Source organism: Danio rerio, chromosome 7, assembly GCF_049306965.1.
Source record: "Danio rerio strain Tuebingen ecotype United States chromosome 7, GRCz12tu, whole genome shotgun sequence".
Taxonomy (NCBI): domain Eukaryota; kingdom Metazoa; phylum Chordata; class Actinopteri; order Cypriniformes; family Danionidae; genus Danio; species Danio rerio.
The window spans coordinates 353,053-378,098 of record NC_133182.1 but is presented as its reverse complement, the minus strand read 5'-3'; the positions used below and the strand labels follow the sequence as shown (position 1 = coordinate 378,098).

Below are 25,046 nucleotides of genomic sequence, written 5' to 3'. Positions count from 1 at the left end.
CTCATTTGTTTCGATTGTTTCAGTGTTTTATGAAGCTTCGCTTTGCCCACCACTAATTATTCTATGCTGCACATCACATTGTCCTGCTTCATATTAAACACACCTGATGAGAGCTGTTGGAGCACATCCACAGCTGAGCTCTTCTTCCTGTTTCTCCATGTTAGACTTTTTAGTTACTTTTAACTTTTTAGACATTTTTCCTCTTGCATCACTCTGCAGTCTTCACAAACAAGATAATTAAATCACGTAAGCTCAAAATGATCTTCCATGTTCATTTGTTTAGCAAGTCACTGTGTATTGTAGGATAACACACTTCTGGTGTGGTGGTAAGGTAAAAACTTTATTGTCCCAGTTAGGGAAATTTGTCTTGGGCTCTTGCCCTCAGCTGCAGTCGTCACAAACATGGACAAAACAATTAACATACAAAACACAAATAAGTATTTCAATAAAAGTTACAAGCCTCACTCCACATACACATAAATAAGCAAACTGTTTCTGTCAATCTAAGCCACCACTATTATTTAATAGCTTAATGCTCGTAGGATAAAAATTTTTTTTTTTATCTGTTTAATCTACAGCAAGGTACTCTGAATCTTTTCCCCGAGGGTAACAACTCGTATTCCTTGTGCAGAACATGCGATACGTCACAAACTATTTGTTTAGCACACCTTAATGCGTCCTGTTCTTACATATCCTGCAGTAACATCAGCTCTGATTAGGGCTGGGCGATATGGCAAATAAATAAATCTAGATTTTTTAGAAAGTTTGAGCGATTCACGGTTTTGTTTTGTTTTTTTTAATGTGTAACTAGTCAACTAAAGACATTACTACAACATGACTGAAGTAACATTCTCTTTATAAGTAACTTGAAAAACCATCTGGTTAAGGAACATTGTATTTTAATGGCCATGTCATACATAAATCGGTCGAGGTGTAAATAAAGGTAAAACAAATTCACAAGTTAAATATCGGTGCGGAAGATTTGAATAAGAAATATTTGTGTAAATATTGCAGTTGCAGGAATACAGAGGGAATTTTGCAAGTTTTGCTGAGCCTATAGGACAGATTGTCTGTCAGCTCGGCTTTGACTTTGTCTTCTGATTGAATGTCAGGTTGTAAAGCTGCTGCCTTTTTCTTAAACAGATACAGTGGAAGAAAAGCACTGAACATGGAAACTGTAAACTGTAAACTGTGATTTAAACTGTAAAGCCTAATTTAACCCAATGTGTGAAGCTGTGGACGTATAGCAGGAGCAAATACAAGCACCAGATGTGTGTCTAATATAAAATCATATATTTAATCTATTTTTCTTTTTCCCCTTTTGAATATCGATCATTTGATGCACTTTACAGCTCTCTCTGTATTATGCTGCCTGCCTGCATGTCTGGGTTTCAACTAGGTCCGCTAAATGACGTCATGGACGCGGGTACTTTCATTTTCACTGCTACAGCTGCTCATGTTCAAACCAAACTAAGATCAGCGCAGTTCTTCACATGTCATGTTTTTATGTCCTCACATGTTGAGAGATTGAGTTTATCGACTTGATGAGGGAATATGTATTGATAATCCACACAGACGTGACTCAGACTAATGCAACAAGCAAAATCCTACATGACTTCATGCCTTTTACAGGCAGTCAAGCAGGTCGCACACCAGAAGCGCCGCGACACGGTTCGCACATGACAGTTTAAACTATCACACACCAGACGCGCACATTAACATGATATTTAACATGAAACTAATCAGATGGCGCTCTGTGGCGCGACTGAAATATGAACAGCGTCCTGAATCGTGGCTGGGCGGCGCCGGTGTGTGTATAGAATCCTGTTTAGAATTCTAAAATCCATGGCACTGCACGTCGCCGAGCGGCGCTTCTGGTGTGCGAACTGCTTAACAAAGAGTGAATCAAAGCGCATTGGTGCCATTATAATGTATCTTTTTTTTTTTTTAATCGCGATTTCTCGATTTAATATAAAATTAAATCGTCATCAAGACATAAATTCAAATTAATCGAAAAAATCTGAAAAATCGCCCAGCCCTAGCTCTGATACACCTATATTTTTTGTAGGCAGTGTGAATTAAACGAACTACCTTAGATCTCAGCTGCACAGACAAGTTGCCGAACCAAGCTGTGATACCGTACCTTATTAAACTCTGTGAATAAATATGTCTTGTTTTGGTCATAAAGCAGGGTTGTTGCTAGATCAGACACTGTTGTGGCCGGAAACTAACAAGAATTATTTATATTATTCATTAAATTTCCCATTGTATTTTATTAACGTCTATCCAAACCCTAAACCCAACCATCACAGTACTGTAAAATATTCATTATTGTTTTAGTGTTACAAAAATGATGATAAAACAGTAAATGGCTCTGAAATCCTGATTTTATGTATTTTAATAATGTTAAAGCATAACAACGCGCACACTCACGTCCACTAGGCTAAATGAGTCAGAAGTATTTCTGAACCTGTCAGTCAAATGCAGATTCACCGGCTCTCGAAGCGCTTTGAACTGATCGATGCTTTAAATTGCTTTGGTCACATGACCATGGCTGCGTCCAAATCTGTATACTTCAAATGATATGTATTTGAATTCTTATCATTTGAAAATCAGTATGCAAGAAGTACCCAGATGACCTACTACTTCCCCGCGAGATTCTGAAGTGAGCATCCCATGATGCCCCGCGATTACTTTGGCGCAGAACAGAGCGCGATTGCCCTGTTCACATATGCCAAACGAACCGCGCTAACTGGGCAATCGAGACACGTTCCCAAACAAAAGTGCAGGTGTGAAAGCAGCCTAAAACAATTATTCTGGAGTCATGAGTTTTATTTCTTATAGTGTATTTCTTATATATCAGCAGTTTTAATTATTTAATGTCAGTATAATTAGCCACCCCAAGAAATATTTACTGTGTATTTTTTGATTGTCTACATAACTCGACTGATTATTCCACTTTAATAGTTTATAGTTAAGTCTTTAAATTACACTTTAATCTGAATCAAAGACTACAGAACACCTAATACAAATCTGATCTGACCAAATTCATGTCAGATGCTGGATAATTCAAGAGTTGGTCTTGAGCATAATCATTTGAATGTTTAGTGTTTAGTTTATTATAGATGTCATGCATTTAGTATGAAAATCCTTCATTTTTTTATAACACAATCTCTTTTGTGTGAATAATCAGACGATGTAAGAAACTAAGTTTTCTGAATATCTGAATGAGCTGAAGCAAACGCTTTGCTATCTGAATTGTTTGGAATCGTGTGAAAGCGCATGCGCTGCTGACACCTGCTGGTCACTGCGTGTAAATGCAGAGCAGAAAGGCCCCTGATCAGTGTGTGCATGCTGACGAGATCTGAGGATGGATGATAAACAGCTGCATTCATAACTGCTCATTTCAGATCAATGAATCTGTTTTACTCTGGTGTAAGTATTGATTGTTCTCGTTTAACTGCTAAAGACTGTTTTAATGTTTACGAAGCAGAATCTCCACCCTGAGGAACAGAACACCCCCATAGCAAAACACACTCAGGGGGGTATTTCATAAAAGTGGTTTAGAAAAGCGGGGATTAAAGTCAAAAGCCTGACTTCAATAAGCCGAACTAAACGTCCACGCTTAAACTGGTTCCATAACAGCAAGTTGAAGATAATTTGATCTGACCAGTCTGAGTTCAGTTTAGATAATCTAGATAACTGCTTGTGCACGTTTCTGTTGTGAAACTTTAAAAGTCGAGCATAGATACATCGATTATGTTGTGCGCTACCATGGCAACTTCGAGAACTGAAAGAGCTCTGAAATGATACAGCTGATCACAGCGAGTGAGCAGCGAAACTGCAGATTGTTCAATAGGCTACAGTAGCAATATATTTTTAAATATAGGCTATTATTTATGCCTGTTAAGATGAAATGAAATATTTGTTATAAAACAGAGTAATTGTGCTTGACCGCGCGCATGTGCGTGAGAGAGAGAGGATTTGCTTTTACTGCCAATTGATGCTTGCAAGGAAAAGTTTTAATGCATTGCAGGCTCACTGTAACATACAAAATGTTGTAAATGTAAGCACATAGGTTTAAAATAAACAAAGAGCCGTGCACGCACAAGCGGTGAGATTTTTAATTTGTTCCCGAATCTGCTGCAAATCATTGCTTTCCCTTTGCCACTTGTTTCCCGCAGCCCGTGGGGAAATATCTTTACAGGAAAGTGACGCTGCTGCACAGCCCAGATCATCTCCTGATTATTCCTCTCATTTTATAGCTTTAAAGTCATTATTTAAGAAATGTAGTCTTCTTCTTTATATTAGTCAGTGTCTTTCTTACCCCCGTGCTCGCGTGGGTTCCTCCAGGTGCTCCGGTTTCCCCCAAATCCAAAGACATGCGGCATACATATAGGTGAATTGAATAAGCTAAATTGGCCGTAGTAGGAATGTGAATGAGTGTGTATGGATGTTTCCCAGTGAAGGCGTCCGCTACATAAAGCATATGCTGTAGAAGTTGGCCGTTCATTGCGCTGTGGTAACCTCAAATTAATAAAGGCACTAAGCCAAAAAGAAAAAATAAACGTGTGTGTGTGTGTGTGTGTGTGTATATATATATATATAGAGAGAGAGAGAGCTAAAAACCCCCCTCACAGATTTCTCTTTTAAACTGATATTTTCTACAGGATGCTTTGCAATATTTGTGCATATACATTAGATTATTCAGTACCAATGCAAAGTTTGGAATATATATATATTAATATATATGTATGTATGTGTATATATATATATATATATATATATATATATATATATATATATATATATATATATATATTATTACAACCATTTGTGTTGATATAACAGCAAATGCAGGCTTTACTGTAAACACAGAGTGTAGGCACTGCATATAACATTTGAATAAAACCCAAACAGCACATGTATCCTATAACGCAAATAATCAAACAAAGGACAAAATAAATAATGATAAACGGTTAATAATTTCACAAGTGTTAAACAAATAATACTAAAATTGAATATTGATTTGTAGTGAACAGGAATTAAGAATTTCAATGTAAAAATAATAAAATGGCACAATACACCCACATTGTAAACAGGAAGATTTACAGAGAATCTGAAATGGCACATGTAACAGGGTGAAAATAATGTTTAACTGTCCTTCACATTAACGTCTGATTGTTTATTTTATGGTTGTTGGGAGACCTCCTGTGGCAACAGTGTGTAATTGGTTGTTCACCTGCAAAGCCCCGCCTCCAGCAGCAGAGATGGTTGCTGAATGCAGAGAGGTGATGCATGTTTGAATGAATACTGTTGACAGAGGATATATTTCTGTTGCAGAATAAACAACACAGAACGCAGTTCCCTGTGTCCACCTGAGTGACTTGTCACCAGGAAGAGAAGTGTTACACACACACACATTCTCATTTTTCCAATAGACTTGAAAAAAAAAAGTACAAGACACATCTTAAAAACAGCTGATTTTATATAGGCCTGAATATAGAAACCAACTTAAGATATCCTTAAGAAACCTCTTACAAATATCTATATTACTATATTATATATGTAGACATGAAAAATACAAGTCAAAATTGTAAAAAGAACAGCTGAATTCTGAAGAAACATCATGAAACATCTTCAATAAACTTTAAATAATAATAAACAAAAAATATAAATATAAAATTGCACAAGTATAAAGACAAACTGAATTTTAAATACATTATATATATATATATATTTATATATATATATATATATATAAGTGCTGTCAATCGATTAAAAAAAAAAACTAATTAATCGCACCTTTTTAAAAAAATTTATTGTGATTAATCACATTTAAAATACTGAAACTTGTAATTTTGCCTATTTAAATGTAAAATTAATGTAAACCCAAGATAAAAACTATTTAAATTCAAAATATTATTGTTCAATAGAATTTTTGTTTAACTTGTAACACAGATTTCTTCATGTAAACAACAAACCCACAATAAACCATCAAGATCCTGGGGTCCGTTCTTCGTACGTGGATTACTCAATTAGCTGGATTTGGATATTGACGATTTGACACGATCCAGGATCATTTCGTTCTTCAAAAGTTTTCCGAGAGTTGTTGTCATAGCAACAGGTCTGGCAACTCAAACCTGGTCGGAAGCAGGCTTATTTCATGTAAACAGGATTAGATCGCGGCTTTTTAAGCGCAGCTGATTCAGGAAATCTGTTGCATTTGCAGTCATGTCTTGTCCGTTCTTAAGAGAGCAACCTGTTGCGGAAGGTGCGCTAATAATACGACGAGCTTTTAGAATTAACCGCGTCTTGAAACAGAGAAATGATCCTTTAGCGCAGCAGGATCATATACTTTTTGAGCGATATCGTTTTTCACGTGAGGGTATCATGTACATTGTAAATTTGTTGGATCCTCATATTAAAAGTTTGACCCGTCGGAGTCGGGCTTTAACATCAGCACAAACCGTGTGTATCGGGTTAAGATACTTTGCGAGTGGCACTTTTCTTTATACCATCGGGGATGCAGAGAATTTGTCCAAAAGTGCTGTCTGTCGTGCTATTCGCAAAGTTTATCTGGCACTGAAGCAGTTTTTAGGAAGTGTTGTTGTATTTCCTAGCCACTTAAGACCACAAGTGGTGAAACAAAGCTTCTTCGCCATTGCAGGTACCTTATATTTAGAAATTACTAATGAAGATGGTGTTAATATGTGCACGCCTAAATAAATTTGATTATGCCCCAGGCTTCCCTAATGTGATTGGTGCCATAGACTGCACACACATTCAAATCAAGGCCCCCCCTGGCCCTAATGAAGGAGATTTTGTGAACCGAAAAGGGGTTCACAGTATAAATGTGCAGGTAAGTAATTTCATTCATACATATATACACACACACATATATATACATATACATATATATATATATATATATATGTGTGTGTGTGTATATGTGTATACACATATATATATATATGTGTGTGTGTATATATGTGTATACATACATATATATATATATATATATATATATATGTGTGTGTGTGTGTATACACATATATATATATATATATATATATATATATATATATATATATATGTGTGTGTGTATATATGTGTATACATACATATATATATATATATATATATATATATATATATGTGTGTGTGTGTGTGTGTGTGTGTATACACATATATATATATATGTGTGTGTGTGTGTATACACACACATATATATATATATATATATATATATATATATATATGTGTGTGTGTGTGTGTGTGTGTGTGTGTATATATATATATACACACACACACACACACACACACACACACACACACACATATATATATAACAATGTGTGTGTGTCCTAGATGGTGTGTGACTCTATGTACCATATCACAAATGTGGAAGCAAAATGGCCAGGATCTGTGCATGACTCTAGAATTTTCAGAGAGTCACATTTATACACATCATTTGAACGCGGTAAGGCAAAAAGAACAAAGTTTATTTTTATCCAAATTAAGACCCTAACATAAATGCCTTCTACAGGTGATTACGATGGAATCCTGCTTGGTGACAGGGGTTATGCTTGTAGGCAGTATTTTATGACCCCATTCCCTGACCCTAACCCTGGGCCAGAAACTCGCTATAATGCAGCTCTAGTCAGGACAAGAGCACGCATTGAAATGACCTTTGGCCACCTAAAGGGAAGATTTCAATGTCTGAAACATCTGCGAGTTGCACCTGACCGGGCATGTGATATTATTGTTGCATGTACAGTCTTGCACAATATTGCTACCATTAGAAGGGAGAGAATCCATGTGGTGCCAGTGCAGCATAATAATGACCTTCAGCCAGTGCATTTGGACCAACCCAGTGGCAGAGCTGCACACGACAGGATTGTGGCACATCATTTTTGATGAAATTGTATTAAAATTACGAAGACAAAAAATAAAACGCACCCGATAATGTTTAGTACCATTTATTAAATTTTTTTATAACACACACACACACACACGTCATCTTTTGCCTGCAAAGAGAGGAAAAATTATGCAAGGTCAACAGTAGTGGCCCAGTGTGAAAATGTTGTTTTAGTACTTACTCTGAAGTTCTTTTTGCAACAATTGTATTTCTAGCTCCATTTTTGTTTTCATTAGTTGCTGCAGCTCGATTTCTCCTTGTAGTTTTTGTTTTTTAAGCTCTAAATACTCCACTTTATGTTGGAGGCTCCTCTTATATAGAGAACGAATGTCACCCTGTGCCATTTTGAGAGTTAAAATTAAAAACATACAGTTAAATTATTATTTTTTATTAATTATTTTTTTTTTAAATCAAAACTGCTGTACAATCTACCTCTTTATCACTGTGCCGGTCAAAAGGCCTCTTAGAAGGCATGGACTCCTGCAGAGAAAAAAAATAAAGTAATTACACATACACACTATGATTGGAGACATTGTTTGATTATGCACTTACTGTCAACTCCTCAAAACACTCATCTGAAAGAGTCTCCTCACTGTTCTGTGCATTAAGGGAAAAATATATAAATATATGCATGAAGTGGTTGGCATGAGTCTTAACTACTGATTGAAAGATTGTTAAAATAAATGTAGCCTAGCATCAGTCCACTTACCACTTCTGCCACAACTTCAAATGGAATTGATACAAGTGTAGGTGTATCATTAGAAACTTCACAGATAAAATAAAGAAATACAGCATAATGAGCTACACGAGAACATAAATCTAACAACTATACAAACAAGTTTAGCCATCTTTCTTTACGGCAATACAAAACTATTTAATATACCATTTTAAAATTTGTATACATGACATTTAGATTAAAAACTGCAATGTAGAAACATAATTCAAATCCTATTTACCAGTGATGACTGTGGTGCCCTTACTGGTCCCTGGCTGTGGCTCTAGGGAAGAGCTGCCCCCTGGTATGCCCTGAACAATTGGCCTGTTTGCATTAAAACCAAGGGCAAGCTCTTCTGCCGGGGTATGAGGTGGAGGTGCAGGACCACCACCCGTTTTTTTTTGTTCACACCTTTTCCTAGTAGCTGATGGGAAAAAAAAAAAAAAAACACCTCATTATTCACTTTATTTCTATGTGCAAATGATCACACACACAATAAAGAAACGTACTTTATATTTTAAAATGTATTTACCATTTTGTAGAATGTTCTTGTATTTTACCTTTACTTGCTCCCATGTTCTTATGGGTCCCGTGGTGGCTCTAATTAAATAAAACAGTCTAAATGTCATTATCACAAATTATTGTAAGAGTATTAACCTCTAGCACATACATTACTTACGCATTCAATTTTTCTGCAACTTTTTCCCAGCCCTCTCTTCTGGTTTTCGCCGCTTTTGATGTATTCCCAGAGGTTTTTATTAAATGCTGAAATTCACCATAACCCTCAATGAGGAGCTCTTGCTCCGCTTGTGTGAAAAAAGTCGCACGCTCTTTTGCCATTCCTTAACGATGTTGTTAATCATTGTTTCTACCATCGATACATAGTGCCTTTTAAACCCGCGCATGAACGCGCAACAATCTCAGATCATTCAATCCAGCCATACTAATCAGAAACAACCGGTGTGTTCGAAGAACCTAATTAGCCAGATAATGATTAGCAGGATTATATCATCTTGGATGTGTATTTTGATCTCGGATGTAATTAGCGACGTACGAAGAACGGACCCCTGGCTTGACAGCCAAATTTGTACAGAAATTAAAACACAGGCATGTTAATGACATTTACATTTCAAAACAATCAATGCCAATAAAGAAAACATTGATTTCCATGTTGGATTCTAAGTGGACTGCAAAAAAATGCCAAAATACAGGAATTGCAGATATGGAAAATTAAAAATTATAATAATAAACTATAGAATATAAACTGTTGCACTCGTTGTACAGTTTTATTGCTGTGAGTTGAGAACATTAATTATAGAGTAGAAACAATTTTGCTTAATCCTCCTTTACATTCATCCAGTTGCTAAGACTAGGAGTATCCTGCAAGTGCACAGAGACTCCCGGATGCCCGCAAATGAATGATAATTTCTTGCAAACCGGTCGTTAAATACATTGCACACCCCTCTCCCCCCTACTCAGATACGTCGCTCACTCCACCCCTGACACCCCTCAACGGGCCTGACACAGACACACACACAGACACACACAACGCGCTGCAGACGTTTTGGCCCCAACGGCCTTCCATACTGGAGCGCCTCCCCTCAGATTCAACACGCATGATCACGTTCATCAAATTTGCTAAGCGTCCTAAACTAAGCGTCCTAAAGTATTACTGTATTTCACAAGGATTCTGACACAACAACGCGACGCATACGCTTTCATTGCGTTTAATGAGGAAACATGCTAAACTTGGAGGCTCATGCTGAAAGGCAGAGTAATGCCCTGTCTTTGACAGCTCGCGACTTCACCAGACGTTCTGAGTACATTCACATAAGACACCAATACTCCGATTTAAATATGATTAAGATAATACTCTTATTAAAATTCTACCGTGTAGCCTTAATAGGAACCTTACCTTAAAGGAACACCGAGTCACGAAATGCGGAGGATTTTCTTTCTGTTCGCCATGCGGTATCAACTTACAACAGAAGTCGAAAGTTAAAAATGAAACACCCGAAATTGCATGAAACCACAACCATGTCCACCACAACAAGAAGTAAAAAAAACCTGAATTAACGCGTTAATTGCGTTAATTTTTTTAACGCGTTAATTATTTAAAATTAATCGCATGCATTAACACACTAATTTTGACAGTGCTAATATATATATATATATATATATACACACACACATATATATACACACACACATATATATATATATATATATATATATATATATATATATATATATATATAAAGGACTGCCAAATGATTAAAAAAATTAACGTAATCACTTTTTTGTAATTAATCATGATTAATCACAACGTTTTATTTATTACAGAAATATTTATTTATTACAGAAATAAAAGTACAGGCATTTGGATTTCAAAACGATCAGTCAATAACAAACAAAAATGATTTCCATGTTGGATTCTAAGTGGACACGCGCGTAATACAGCGGGCCCGGTGAGCGAGGGAGGGATCCCTTCAGTTTCATCAACACGCATGATGACGTTCATCAAATTTGCTTAAACTACACGCTCTAAAGTATGGCTGTATTTTACAAGCAAGGATTCTGACACTGCATTGTGAAACTTATGAAATGTGAGCACTCATGGACGCAGATTAGAGAATAGGGCCGTCTGTGACAGCTTGCGACTTCATCTGCCATTTTTACTGAGTACGTTTACATGGACACCAATACTCCGCTTATATGATTAAGATAATACTGATTAAGAGTGTACCGAAAGTGAAGACGGGTGGTTTGCTCACTATTCTGCTGCCCAAGGTGCCCGCCTAGGTCACCTCCATACAAGCACCGTCCCTAGACTGCACGTCAGCCACAACAGGACAAAAAAAAAAAAACTGCAACTGCTTAATTTTTTTTAACGCATTAAATATTTAATTTATTTTAATCACATGCGTTAACACGCTAATTTTGACAGCCCTAATATATGTTGCAAATGAAAGAATCAAATTGCCCAAGTATCAGGGAACATCTTAATACACTTAAAATGTGTTTCTCTCCTTCAATTCAATTCAATTCAGCTTTGTTTGTACAGCACTTTTACAATGTAGATTGTGTCAAAGCAGCTTCACATAAATGGTCATAGTAACTGGAACAGTGTAGTTCAGTTTTTAGTGTTTAAGTTCAGTTCAGTTTAGCTCAGTTCAGTGTGATTTAATCATTACTAAGAGTTCAAACACTGAAGAGCAAATTCATCGATGAGCAGCTTTACCAATCCTGAACCATGTGAGCCAGTGGCGACAGCGGAGAGGGAAAAAAAACTTCACCTGATGGGAGTGAAGAAGAAAAACCTTGAGGGAACCAGACTCAGTTGGGCACGACCATTTTAATTTCTCCGCTGGCCAAAAGTCTTGTGCAGAGCTTCAGTCACCGTGTTGGAGGCTTCCTTTCTCCGTCCCTACCAGGAGCAAGTTGTAGCCACCTTGTAATGTATTTTTCCAGCTCTTTATCAGTGGTGCTGTTGGTATGGACATTTGTCCTCACTGCATCTGTGATTACACAATATTCAGACAGTTTGTTTTGAACAAGTACAAATGTTAAAGAAACAAAAGTAACATGCTTGCCCTCACAACAGTACAACCTAAATGAGACTAAAAACTATATTATATATTGATTTTATATTCTCTGGTTAATGATTCAAAGAAATACACAGATGGAACGGCCCCTAGTTGTATTGAAATGTATATTTAAAACTAACTTACTGACTACGACAGTCCTAAGGGGGAGTGCACGATAGGCCACTTTTGGGTTTGCCCCGCTGCAGTTAATTAGTTTAGTCAAGGAGTAAGCCAAAAGCTTTCCCGGGATACGCCACACTGCTTAGTGGAAAACACCAATGATTCCAAAGTAGGCGACCTACGCAGCAAAATAAATTAAATAAACTTAAAATACTTTGAAATGCGCAAGAGCTTGAACCTCCCAGTTTCCTCGTTTGTCTGGGCTGCTCCTTTAGTTGATTTTCAAGCTTTTCTAAATCAAATAAATTGGACAAAGGAAGGTCGAATGCGTTTACACCGTGAACATCACGTTTACAGCTGAGTGCTGTAGTGTCTTTGCTGATTTGTGAGAATCAGGCCCAGTTGCTGCTTTATGATGTCGAATGATATTAAAACTTCAGTCAGTCGTGCTGAAAAAGAGCAGTAATGAATTAGTATAAATCTGTAGCCTGTAGCTTATTCTCATACAACTTGTGTGAATACAACAGTGGGCATGACACTGCTGATGTTCTCTAGCTGCATTAAGGTGAATGTGTTTGTTCAGTGAAAGCAGTGAGGCAATCGAGATGTCACATTTATTTTTCAAAGTTAAAAATCTAATAATACCAAAATTGATTAAACTACAGATTTTCTATTGACGTCTGCATAAAAGAGGACATTTTATTATCTGGAAAACATTTGAGTTTGAAAAGCAGTTTGTTATTTTACTACTGTAATATCATACATGTTGTTGGTGATGGGGTGGTACAAGAGAGACTCTCTTGCCTAAAGAAAAGCAATATAATTAATCAGGATTTTGTGTCTGAGGTGGGAAAATAGCTGTTTTGGAGGGTAAAAATATCTTTCAAGTTGTAGTTTTTTTATTTTAAGTTTTTCATAATGAGAATTTTTAAAATTTGCAATGTGGAAATGGCACCCGCTTCATAGAATGACTCACTAAACACTGTAATCTAACATTGTGTAAAAGGTTTGATGATGATAGCCAATAATAGTGATGGGTCGTTCATTTTAAACGAATCTTCAATATGACTCTGGAACTATGAGTCCTCTCAGCGAGTGATTCGTTCATCCGCGCGTGCGCACATTTGTGCAGGTGGTCTCGTTCATTTCAAGTCTTCATCACATTGGCAGAAGCCAATCATACGCGTTTAGAGCCGGAAAAAGAATTGATCTGTTCATCTCTCGAGTCCTCGGGTTTGAGTCATTCTGTCACGTGATGAACGAATGATCATGGCTCCTATCGGCTCAGACTGTGCATTGATTAAGATTATATGTGACTGTCAGTGTAACGTGAATGAACCCCTGACATTTGAAGACATGAAGAGGTGAGCTGAGCAAAGAGACAACAATACCTTCATAGACAAAAGAGCAGGTCAACATTGAGTTATTATTTTCTCCTTCTTATAGTATTGTATTTATCACTTATTTGTTGTGTGATCAACCTTTTGGGCTAGTTGTAGATGTGTTTGGAAGCAATTCGTAACATTTTAATAATATTTTGGCAAAATGAACCAAATGAACGAAATGACTCGAAAAAAGATTCGTTCATCTTAATGAAAAAGACTCAAAGATCCGAGTCAGTGAAATGATCCGAACTTCCCATCACTAGCCAATAACAATAAACCGTTTCAGCAGTTTGAGAAGTAATTAGTAATGCAAAGTCTGAAAAGCTCAGGTATCTTGAAAATATATCAGCAGTTCACAGCTTGTAATGGACCCAACTATAACATGCCTATACACGTTCATAAGAGTGCGCCATTGGCACATTTTGGGCCCTATTTTAATGATCTAAGCGTAAAGCCCAATGCACAAACGCATTAAGGGCGAGTCTGAATCCACTTTTGCTATTTTAAGGACAGGATAACACGCTCTGCGCCGTGGTGCATGGTCTGAAAGGGTTGTGCTTATTCTCTTAATGAGTTAGAGGTGTGTTTGGGCCGTAACTTTCATTAAACCAATCAGTCTCATTATCCATTCCCTTTATGAGCGAAATGTGCGCATGACAGATTCATTTTTTACATGGCGGGTTGCAGGAAGCCTGAACGCTTCAGTGGCAAGGTTAAAGCGCACGAGCAGATCATCTATGGCAGTGGTTCTCAAAGTGGGGGTCGGGACCCCCCGAGGGGTCGCGGGACAATGAAGGGGGGGGTCGCCTGGTGATTTCCAAAAATCTATTTATTTTTCATAAACCATAAGAATTACCATATTTTATTCATAACCTACTAAAAAAGAAAAATATAGTTGTTTATTGTTACTATGTACTACTGTATATAGTTACTTTAGTAGCTTTTAGTTACTATTTCTATTGGATTGCACCCCTAGGGGTAATTACATTACATTAAAGACACAGCAATAGCGTCAGATGCAGCAGATTGATTTTATAACACCAGGTTAAACTTTCTAGCCTATTTACAGCACTGACAGACATTACAAAAAATTCAACGAAGAATTGTTTATTAGTGGTTTATTGGTGTGCGCGCCATTGCATGCAAGATTTCTGGATTTATAACCACCTCAGAAGATATTGGGGGTCGCGAATCACTGACATTGTTATTTTGAGGGTCGTGGGCAGAAAAGTTTGGGAATCCCTGATCTATGGAACAAGTCAGAATCCACCAAAGCTCCCTGAGGTGAAAAAGGCATGGGAGGAAGACAGCGGCGACTGTGTCCTCGTCTTCTGATATCACAAGAAAAAGCTGAAAAAGGTACAATGATGTCAGGAGATGGGGAAACACAAAGCTCCCTTGGTCACCTGCTGTTTTTTATTAGCGGCAGGGAGGACCCCCTACAGCCACTTTAGACCTTCCGCCAGCGGAGGACATCGCTGCCTCTACTCTCAGTGCTGAGCATTGAGGGGTTTGGTGATTTAGAGGTGGTCGTCCAAGGTAATGCATTGTTAAATAAAATAATTAAAAGTAAAAACAATTTGTTCAATGTTCTTATGAATAAATTGTTTACATTTTTTATTTATTCAGCAACAATAATACATTTCATGCAGCTCCGCAGGTTGAAGATTCGGCGGCCGGGCCCAGTAGGCAGGAGCAAGAGGTAGTTCTGCAGGGAGAAGAGACCATGGAACCACCATGGTTGAGAGGAGAGGCAAGACCCAGAGCTGGACGCAGAAACGTCGACCAGGAGGACCACCCATTCCTGGCCCTCCAGCAGGCCGGCTTCAATATGCTGGAACGGCAACAGGGTAGGCACCACCAGAACTTGGAGATGTTGCTGCTGCCGCTCGGACGCTTCGCCGATAGTGTGGGGAGTCTAGCTGAAGCTGTTCAGCGTATAATACCCTTTACAACACCTCCTTCATCCTCCGGACCTGTTCTCTCTACCAGATCAGCCACTCTACAGTTCTGCTGTTCCTGGACCCTTGCGTTGCCTGCCACACCGTGGAGCTTCGCGACTGCGAACGCGAGGAGGAAGGTCAAACATTTAGGTTTATAATGTAAAAAAGAACCACACACACACACATACAAATGTTCGTGGCATCACTGCAATCTAAATAAAAATAAATGAATAATAAACTGAGGTTTTTTATTCTTTAGGTCTACTAATTTGCAAAAAAATGCACTAAAATGCTTTGCTTGTACAGCAGGAAAAAGCTCCTAACATTTGTACATTTCCAGAGCAAAAGCGTTTCAGCACCTAGCACAGCGCTGTGTGTGTTTTAATAAAGATATTTCAATAAAATGGTTGCCATCATATCCAGAGGTTAAAGGTCAAATGCCAAATTTCTACAGTTTAAAAGTAAAACAATTGAGCTTATAAGTCTACAGGTGAGGCGGCTCTTCTGCCAGCTGATCTCTCCTGGCCTGTGCTGCTGCTAATTAGCATCGCCACATGCAGTTCAGCTTCACGCCATCTAAAATCCTGTAATCTATCCTCATTTACGTCCAAGAGACATCCACCTGGAAACCCAAATTTAGCCCAGAACTCCTGTTTAAGCGTATTTTGGCTTGCAGGCGTCACAGGGAATGTAATGCATTTGTGCGCATGTCGGACTAGGCTTGATGTCACAGCATGTATAGCCGAACTTACGGCAGGCCAATTGAACTGAGGGGATGTTGAAAAGACCCATTCTCAAACAAATGTAGTGCAGCAGTTACTTTTACAGCAACGGGGAGTGCTTATGGGCAGGATGCATTCGTTTCTAAGTCATCTGCCAGAAGATGTCAAAGTTTGGTTACTGCCTGGTGAGATAACCGTAGCCTCTGGTGACACTCCACCTCGGACAGCAACAAATATGTGGACCTTGGTCGGTGGACCCTCGGCCTCCTCCGTCTCCCAATTCTCTGGCCCATAAGGTACTCCATTTGGCTAAACAAAATAAATGCATAACTACATTACTGATGAAATACGTTATTGATCAAACAGGAACACTGACAAACTGAGGAGATCAATAAGAGATATTTTGCCCATTTTATATTCATGTACACAATAGGCTAATAATCTTTTATTATTACATATTCATTTTTTATTTTCATATTTAAACATAACTCGTGCTGCACATCATGTGTGTGAAATAAGCAACATGTCTTTGTGCATTGGACCTGCCTATCACTAACGCGTTTTCTAAACAATCAGATACAGTATAACCTGCGCTGGACTTTACATCAACTTTCAGTCGATCTATGGCGTGGTCTAATGTAATTGTTTTAAAATAGCAACGCACCAGCAATGCACCTGAACACGCCTCTTTGTTTAGTCCAGAACGCCTGTGGGCGCCAGAGATGTATAAAGTACTAGAGACCCATACTTAAGTAAAAGTACAAGTGCTTTATCAAAAAGTGACTTGAGTAGAAGTAGAAGTGCTCTTTAAGCACCATACTTAAGTGGAAGTACAAAAGTATTCAACATTTTTTGTACTTAAGTATTGCAAGTAGTTTATTTCAAAATTTACTACTCAAGTACTGAAAGTAAAAGTACAAGTATTGTGTGGTGTAGTTATTAAAGAAAGCAGTCAAAATACACTAATTGTTTTGTTTATTTTAAATATCTTTTTTGGGGTACTTGATGAAGCAGAACGAAAAGAAACATGGCTTATGATACTGTTTTTCTCTGTAAATAGTTTCTATGGTACAAGAGCTCACATCGTCAGGCCCTTTAACCAGAAAATGCCTTCACTGATGAGATAAATCAGCATGTTCACTCACATACATACTCTCTCTCTCTCTCTCTCACACACACACACACACACACACACACACTACCCTGCAAACACCTAAATGTAAACTTTCTCCCCACTCTCACACATTAATACACTCACACACACAGTTCTCTCTCTATCTCTTTCTCTCACACACATTTTTGTGAATTGTGGGGACATTACATAGGTTGCAATTGTTTTTACACTCTCTCTTACACACACACACACACACAGGTACAATCACACTGTTGTTTTCTCTTACTCACACATTATTCACTCTCTACACACACACACACAAACACACACTCACACTTTGGGAGTTTTAAAGTTTGATTGGTTAATACCACAATAAACAGGAGTTCTGTCTTCTGGAAGCACTCGTGAAACTAAACTAAACAAGCAAACTAAATCCTGCTTCACAAATTCACTTGATTTTGATTTTATTGTAAAAAAAACAGGAAAATGTGTATATTACTGTGTTAAATGAAAATCTGAAATATTTTATGGCTTATGGCTATGATTTAGTAATAATTTTTATTTATTTTTATTATGTTTTTAAATAAATTGGTCTTACTATTCATATTTTCTGTAGTATATTTATTAATTCTGGTACTTTTACCATAAACCAACATCTCAACCATTTGGTAGAGGCTAATATCTTAGAAACAATGTGATGTGTTGAATAAAAATGCACTGATTGTGTTAACTAGCGACATTAGGAGTTAAGAAATGCAATAAAAAAAAATTCTATTGCTTTCGTCTTGGTGTGACAGTTAAAGGGGTTTTTGTAATAAAAATTTGTCCTTTAATACAGCAGTCAGATATACGAACTGTGCCCTTAATTTGACCTGCTCAAAGAAAACACTCTTTCTGGATGTATCAAACAAAACTCATGCACAGAAAACAGCATGAGCATTTACAGCTAATAAACTCATGTCAATATTATCCCGCCTGCTTTTTGAGCGCTGACAGGCGGGTCTTACACGGCTATGATTGGTTATTGTCCTCAACAGAAAGGGCTTTAGAAATATAAGCGCTGTTCACCCATGGCGGGAAGAATACGCGATTATCACAGATAATAGACACAGTGGAGAAAACTTAATTGCACATGAGGTACGCTCATGTCTGGATCCACAGCTTTAACAGCTAAGAAGAGAGGAAAAGTTACCTTACAAACTGGCCAGCGGGTCAAATGTCCAAAGTGAGAGAGCGAGAGATAGCCAGAGGTGAAGTTTTACAACACTTCTCCCTAACAGTAAACTAGCGGCTGATAGGCTGTGCCGCCTCGTTCTCGCGCCTCCGTCCTCCGCCATAGTATTGCGACATCGCGCATAGGAGATAAATGACGTCATCACGTAATAACCGGGTATGACCTATTACTGAACTGATATCAATCATTTTGACACCCCTAGTAACGAGTAACGATGCAGCACATAAAAAATCTATCGGAGTAAAAGTATTAAACTCATGTAAAATATGTACTTAAGTAAAAGTGGAAGTAGGAGAAAAAAATAATACTCCAGTAAAGTACAGATACTGCCTTTTAGTACTTAAGTACAGTAGTGAAGTAGTTCTACTTCGTTACTATACATCTCTGGTGGGCGCACATATGAACGCAAATGCATTTGCTATTTAAACAACGTGGTGCAAAAGCTGAAACTAGCAAACAACATTTGCGCTGCGCATTGCGCCGGGTGTATGATAGGGCACTTTGTCTCTGTGATGTGCTGCAAAATGACCTCACTAACCTTTGTTAAACAAGACTTAACCAAAAAATCTGGTTTCATTTCTGAATTATACTTTATAACTGTCAATAACATCAAAATCTGCTTTAAGTTCAGTTTAACATGCGCAAATTACAGCTTGAACATAAGATATAATTGATTCACACAGGTCAACTGTCACAACTGTCACAGAGACGGTTTTTCTCTCAGGTCCCAAACCTCTTCAAAAAAAAAAAAAAATGGGCGTAAGTCGCAATAGCACTATGGTGCAGTGTCTTTAGTCAGTGCTCAGCAGAAAAAAATCACCCAAAAAATAACCAACAAAACAAAATTGGCTAACCTTTTCTCTCTACAATTAAAGGTGCAGTAGGTGATCTGCCAAAATGCTAACCGCTTAGCATATTATCTTTTGGACGGCGGGGAGGGACTGTGATTCAAAGCCACAGCCCCTGAAATCGCAAGCGTGCGCACCGCGTCACAACAGCTGACAGACAACCCACTAGTTCATGTCATTCACCGTGCAGGTATTACATTTATTATATTTATTACTACGCCACACTTGCATGCTATTTCAGAGTGAATATTCAGAGTAGCGGTGAACAGTAAAGGAAGGCTGTCTGTGTTCAGAAATGACCCAATGTGAATATAATAGCAAATTCAGCTCAGTAAAGCAGGCTAGGCAGAATAGCGCTATTTACTGGTGTTCTGTTGTTAGACTAAATATAAATATACATTATCAATGCTGTAGAAGGACCTTATGAAACTGAGAATAATCACATCAATCTTTCAGCGGGAGATTTCAGTGGCTGAACAACACGTCTGTGCATATGAGTCATTCATAACACAACACAATCTAACATCAGCTCTGCCTGACTAAGTTTTAAAGCAGAACATGACCTGTCTAACAGAAACTCTTCAGCCATGGTGTCGTCCTTCCTCCAGCGTGCTAAAGTAACTCCAATATTGATTCAAGATTTTAAGTTTTAATTCAGCATTTGATTTGTCTCGGTCCGTCTCGTGACCGCGCGGCCGCTTATGCAGGCTGACCTGCGTGAACAGATGCGCATTGTCATTTGCACATTTGAAAAACACATCCAATATTAGTTTAGTATAAGCATGCACCTGCTTTCTGTATTGACAGAAATACATGTGAACAGCACATATAGAGGCTGTGTTTCCTTTCCTGATATTACTGACAACATTAAATATTCTACTCTAAAACATACAATCACTTACAAAAGCAAACACCTATTCTAATATCATATGTTAATCATACACATGAATAAATAATGAGGCACTTTATTAAGAAATGACATTTATTATTTATTAGTGTGACTGCGCCTCACTTTGCTCCGCGTTGTGTTTAGGCGAAAGGAACCGGGCATTTGGGTGTAAACCGCATTTTATTCTGCATGAAAATAAACATCAAAATAATGACATCAAGCGGAGTCTGTGGCCTTCTTGAAGACTTCACCAAACTCTCAGCGAGAGATCGTTTTCACCATAAAGCTTGCAGACTCATGCTTATGAACGCCACTCAAAATACATGCTTCATATAACGTACACAACCTCTCATACATGTTTAAATAACAGGGAAATGCATTGTAGAATGAAATTACATGTATTATTGTGATAACACCTATATAATAAGCTTTAACCGGAGCTTCAGTACAACTCACCTCTCCTCGATCGCGTTTGCTGCAAACTGAGTGAAAGCAGGCAATACCGGAAAATAACACTTAAAGGGGCCACGCACCATTTCCACAATACATTGAAAACAAACACAACCATGATATCATTAACTCTGAAATACAATATATTTACATAACAACTGAGAAAATATGGAATTAAAGTAAATTACTTGATGATTACAAGAATTATGAGTGAAATTAATATATATATATATATATATATATATATATATATATATATATATATATATATATATATATATACATATACACCTGTTAAATTAGGAAGTAAAAAAATCCTACTTTAATAATAATAATGATGATGTTTATTATTCTAATTATTATTATTAAGTAGGATATAGTTCAATTCAATTCAGCTTTATTTGTACAGCGCTTTTACAATGTAGATTGTGTCTAAGCAGCTCCACATAAATGGTCATAGTAACTGGAACAGTGTAGTTCAGGTTTTAGTGTTTAAGTTCAGTTCAGTTTAGCTCAGTTCAGTGTGATTTAATCATTACTGAGAGTTCATACACTGAAGAGCAAATTCATCGATGCGTAGCTCTACCAATCCTGAACCATGCGAGGCAGTGGCGACAGCGGAGAGGGAAAAAAACTTCACCTGATGGGAGTGAAGAAGAAAAACCTTGAGAGTACCAGACTCAGTTGGGCACGACCATTTTCATTTCTCCGCTGGCCAAAAGTCTTGTGCAGAGCAAGACAATAGTTTATTGTTTATTTTGTGAAAAGTCTACTTTTACAATTTGACACATGTAAACCACTGCAGAAGTGTTCTAGCCCGCAGGCCCATGTCATATACAGTACAGGTACTTAATAGGGCGTAGGGGGGATTACTGGGAACAGAACACAGCCAGGAACTATGGCTACGTTCACACTGCAAGATCATGCTTATATCATTACTACCCTTTTCACAGACAGCCGTGGTGTAATTCATCAACTGTAAATGATTGTTCTGCTACTTCTAATGTGTATTTCAGCATTTGAGACCTAAAATAAGTCTCCTGTGATAAAAAAAAAACATTGATCATTTGTGATGTATGACAACCGCGGAGTGTGTGGCGCTCTGATGTGAACTCATCAAGGGTTAATGAGCAGCCGCAGACTGAGCTGTGAATGCGGAGTTGGGTTATGTCTGCAGAGTTATTGAATTTTACTTGGTTATAAACAGCAGACATGTCCAGAAGGGGGGCTTGGGTTCTCGAGCACCTGCCCTTTTCTCTCGGAGAGAAAGTTCTTCCTCCTTTGCACATGGATCCCCTATCCGCAACAGCCCCGTGGAGAGACTATCCAAGGGGCATGTGTATGGAGTCACATAAGACTAAAGTAATTTACGCAAAAGACACAATGTACACGTGCGTAAAATATTTATATTCACAAAAAAAATTCATGTGCACAAAATAAAAATAAAGTTTCGTATAATACGTTTCACAAATGCAAAACACCATTTGCAAACGTTTAAGAGTGTACAAAAAGTTTTGAATGTTTAAAACTTGCGAGTTCATCCTGAATGAGATTTGCAAATCCTCTTCATGTACGACTCTCCCTGGATACTAAGGGTGTCACGATTTCGATTTTAATCGAAAATCGATCAAAATTTATGCTCGATTTCGAATCAAAAAATAGAATCGTCGATGCTGCCACGCCCCAATGTCACATGAAGTGCTTGTTAAACTGTGCAGACGCAGGAGACCCGTCGACAGAGCTTAAACCTTCAGGGCTCGACAATAAGGACTACCCGATAGCCCGGGGCCAGCGTGCGAGACGCTCAGGTCAGTGTACAGTGCTGCCTTTTTGACTGACAGATTGAGCCAGAGCTGTGTGCTGCGACTGTCTGTCAATTGTGTGCAAATACAATCTCACGGTGCTTTCACACATAGATGTTTGTTTCGGAATCTGTCTCGTTTCCCCCGTTAGTTTGTTTGGCATAAATCCAGCAGTTGCGCTCGCATCCGCGCCAAATCAATCAGTCCGAGATCGCCTGAATGAGACGGTCTCTGTATTGAGCGGATCGATTGTAGTGAGAAAACAAAACAATGCAATGAACTAACGACCCAGGCTACATCACAGTGTATTATGATCGTGTATTAGCCATATATACGGCTATATGAAGAGAGAATGATGAGCAGGGCGAGATGTCATTCTTACCGGTAAATGCGAAAGTGAAAGCATGCTGAAATATTACCCAGAGCTGTTTATCCAGCCTGATCTCGGTTTATCCGTCAGGAAAATTGACCGAAATTACGATCTGTTAATTTTCCATATTTTAATCGTATAATATGTTGTATTAGGCCTGTTGTTTTGTTCATTTCCGCACTGACACCTCGAAAGAAAGATTTACATTGATCTGATGAAGTCTCGGTTCATCTGCTATGTCTCTCTATAATTTAAGCCTATAATGCAGAATTCTAGCCAATGTTTCTTTAATAAATTGATTAATTCAATAGATCGATTTCTACAAAACCTGACAATTGAAATGAGGCTTTGTATATATGAGAAAGTCTGACCTCTGCTTTATATTCGGTGACGATGTCTGTGGGTTGTTGAAATTAAAGTGCACAGTTTTGCTTATAAAATATTCTATACACAACTGGTCAAAAGTTTGGGGTCAGTATGATTAAATATGTTAAACTAAGCTTCTACTGCTCACCAAGGCTGCAGTTATTTCATCATAAATACAAATTATTAAATGTTGCACTATAAAATAACTGTTCAAAAGTAGTTTATCATTTAATTTATTCATTTATTCTAGTGATTTTAAAGATGAAATTTCAGCTTCGTCATCAAAAAGCTCTAGGTCGTCGCCTGGAGAGACTCTGGAATAAAACTGGTCTGAAAGTCCATAAGCAGATGTATTCTGAGCATCTTGCTTCTTACAAGGCTGCAATAGAAAGAGCAAAATCAACATTCTACTCAAATCTCATCACCAGTGGACACTCAAATACAAGAACTTTGTTCAGTACTGTTGCCAAATTGTTGAAACCACATGATTCTGTTTCCCTTGATCCTATTCAGTGTGTTCCCTACTCTAATTTTCTCCATGCTAAGACTGATCATATTCATCATGAATTGCTAAATTCTGTTTTGATTGTTCCCAATTATCAGTATGATTATAGCCATGTTAGCGGGTCAGTGAGTATTCTCTCTAATTTTGAACTGCCCTCAGTTGATTTTATTACTAGGGAGATCATGAAGTCTAAGACCTCTACCTGCTCACTTGATCCCCTAACCTACTGTTTTAGTTAAGTCTTGCATTAATTCACTTTCCTCTTTTATTACATCTATAGTGTGTTCTTCACTATCAACTGCTACTGTTCCTTCATCTTTAAAAATGGCCTCTATAACTCCAATACTCAAAAAGACCGGGGCTGATACTAATGACCTAAACAATTTTAGGCCAATTGCCAACCTTCCGTTTGTTTCAAAAATACTGGAAAGAACAGTAGCAGCTCAACTTCACTCACATCTGCTTACTAATAACATCTATGAGCACTTTCAATCTGGGTTTCGCCCTAAACACAGCACAGAAACAGCCCTCACTAAGGTTGTAAATGATTTTCTTTTAGCTGCTGATTCTGGTTACCTGTCCATACTTATTCTTTTAGATATTACTGCGGCTTTCGATACTATTAGTCATTCACTATTATTGGAACGACTGGCTTCTATAGGAATAGCTGACAATGCACTTTGCTGGTTCTCTTCCTATTTAAGTGACAGAAAACAGTTTGTGCAGATAAAGAATAGACGCTCTGATCCTGTTTCAGTCCTTCATGGTGTTCCTCAAGGGTCAGTATTGGGGCCACTTTTATTTATTATTTATATCCTACCTTTAGGTCATATATTTCGTTCTTTTGGCATACATTTTCATTTTTATGCAGATGATACACAAGTTTATATCTCCACAAAACCTACAACATCACACCCCCCTTCTGACCTTACCAAATGTCTAAATGAGATTAATACATGGATGACTAATAATTTCTTAAAGTTAAGTGCCAGTAAATCTGAAGCCCTTTTGGTTGGCTCAAAATCTGTTTTATCCAAAGCTCAATCTTTTACCCTGTTTGTTGATAACTCCCCAG

General features: G+C 37.8%; 1 protein-coding gene and 2 long non-coding RNA genes across 4 annotated transcripts in view; 2 read left to right on the top strand and 1 right to left on the bottom strand.

Annotated features, from left to right (window-relative positions):
* The window catches only part of LOC141375235 (uncharacterized), a 135,273-nt gene extending 130,721 nt beyond the window's left edge, over positions 1-4,552 (top strand). The window contains exon 3 of the long non-coding RNA XR_012382962.1: positions 2,790-4,552. This is a non-coding gene — a long non-coding RNA (uncharacterized lncRNA). The remainder of the gene's footprint in view (positions 1-2,789) is intronic.
* Positions 4,553-7,969: 3,417 nt separating this feature from the next.
* Positions 7,970-9,707, bottom strand: si:ch211-281p14.2. 2 transcript variants are annotated; one of them, XM_073907833.1, is made up of 8 exons: positions 9,316-9,707; positions 9,197-9,236; positions 8,878-9,060; positions 8,631-8,686; positions 8,474-8,518; positions 8,354-8,401; positions 8,103-8,256; positions 7,970-8,030 (listed from the first exon to the last, which is right to left on the bottom strand). In XM_073907833.1, exons 2-8 carry the CDS (start codon positions 9,210-9,212, stop codon positions 8,020-8,022), a joined length of 513 nt encoding a protein of 170 aa, XP_073763934.1. In that variant the 5' UTR covers positions 9,213-9,236; positions 9,316-9,707; the 3' UTR covers positions 7,970-8,019. The 2 variants fall into 2 exon arrangements, with proteins under 2 accessions (XP_073763934.1, XP_073763933.1); XM_073907832.1 differs by having other exon boundaries at positions 9,169-9,236; positions 9,316-9,703.
* A 2,451-nt stretch (positions 9,708-12,158) lies between these two features.
* Positions 12,159-15,911, top strand: LOC141375236 (uncharacterized). Its single transcript, XR_012382963.1, has 3 exons — positions 12,159-15,087; positions 15,152-15,267; positions 15,381-15,911. It is a non-coding gene; the product is annotated as an uncharacterized lncRNA (long non-coding RNA).
* Positions 15,912-25,046: the final 9,135 nt, after the last annotated feature.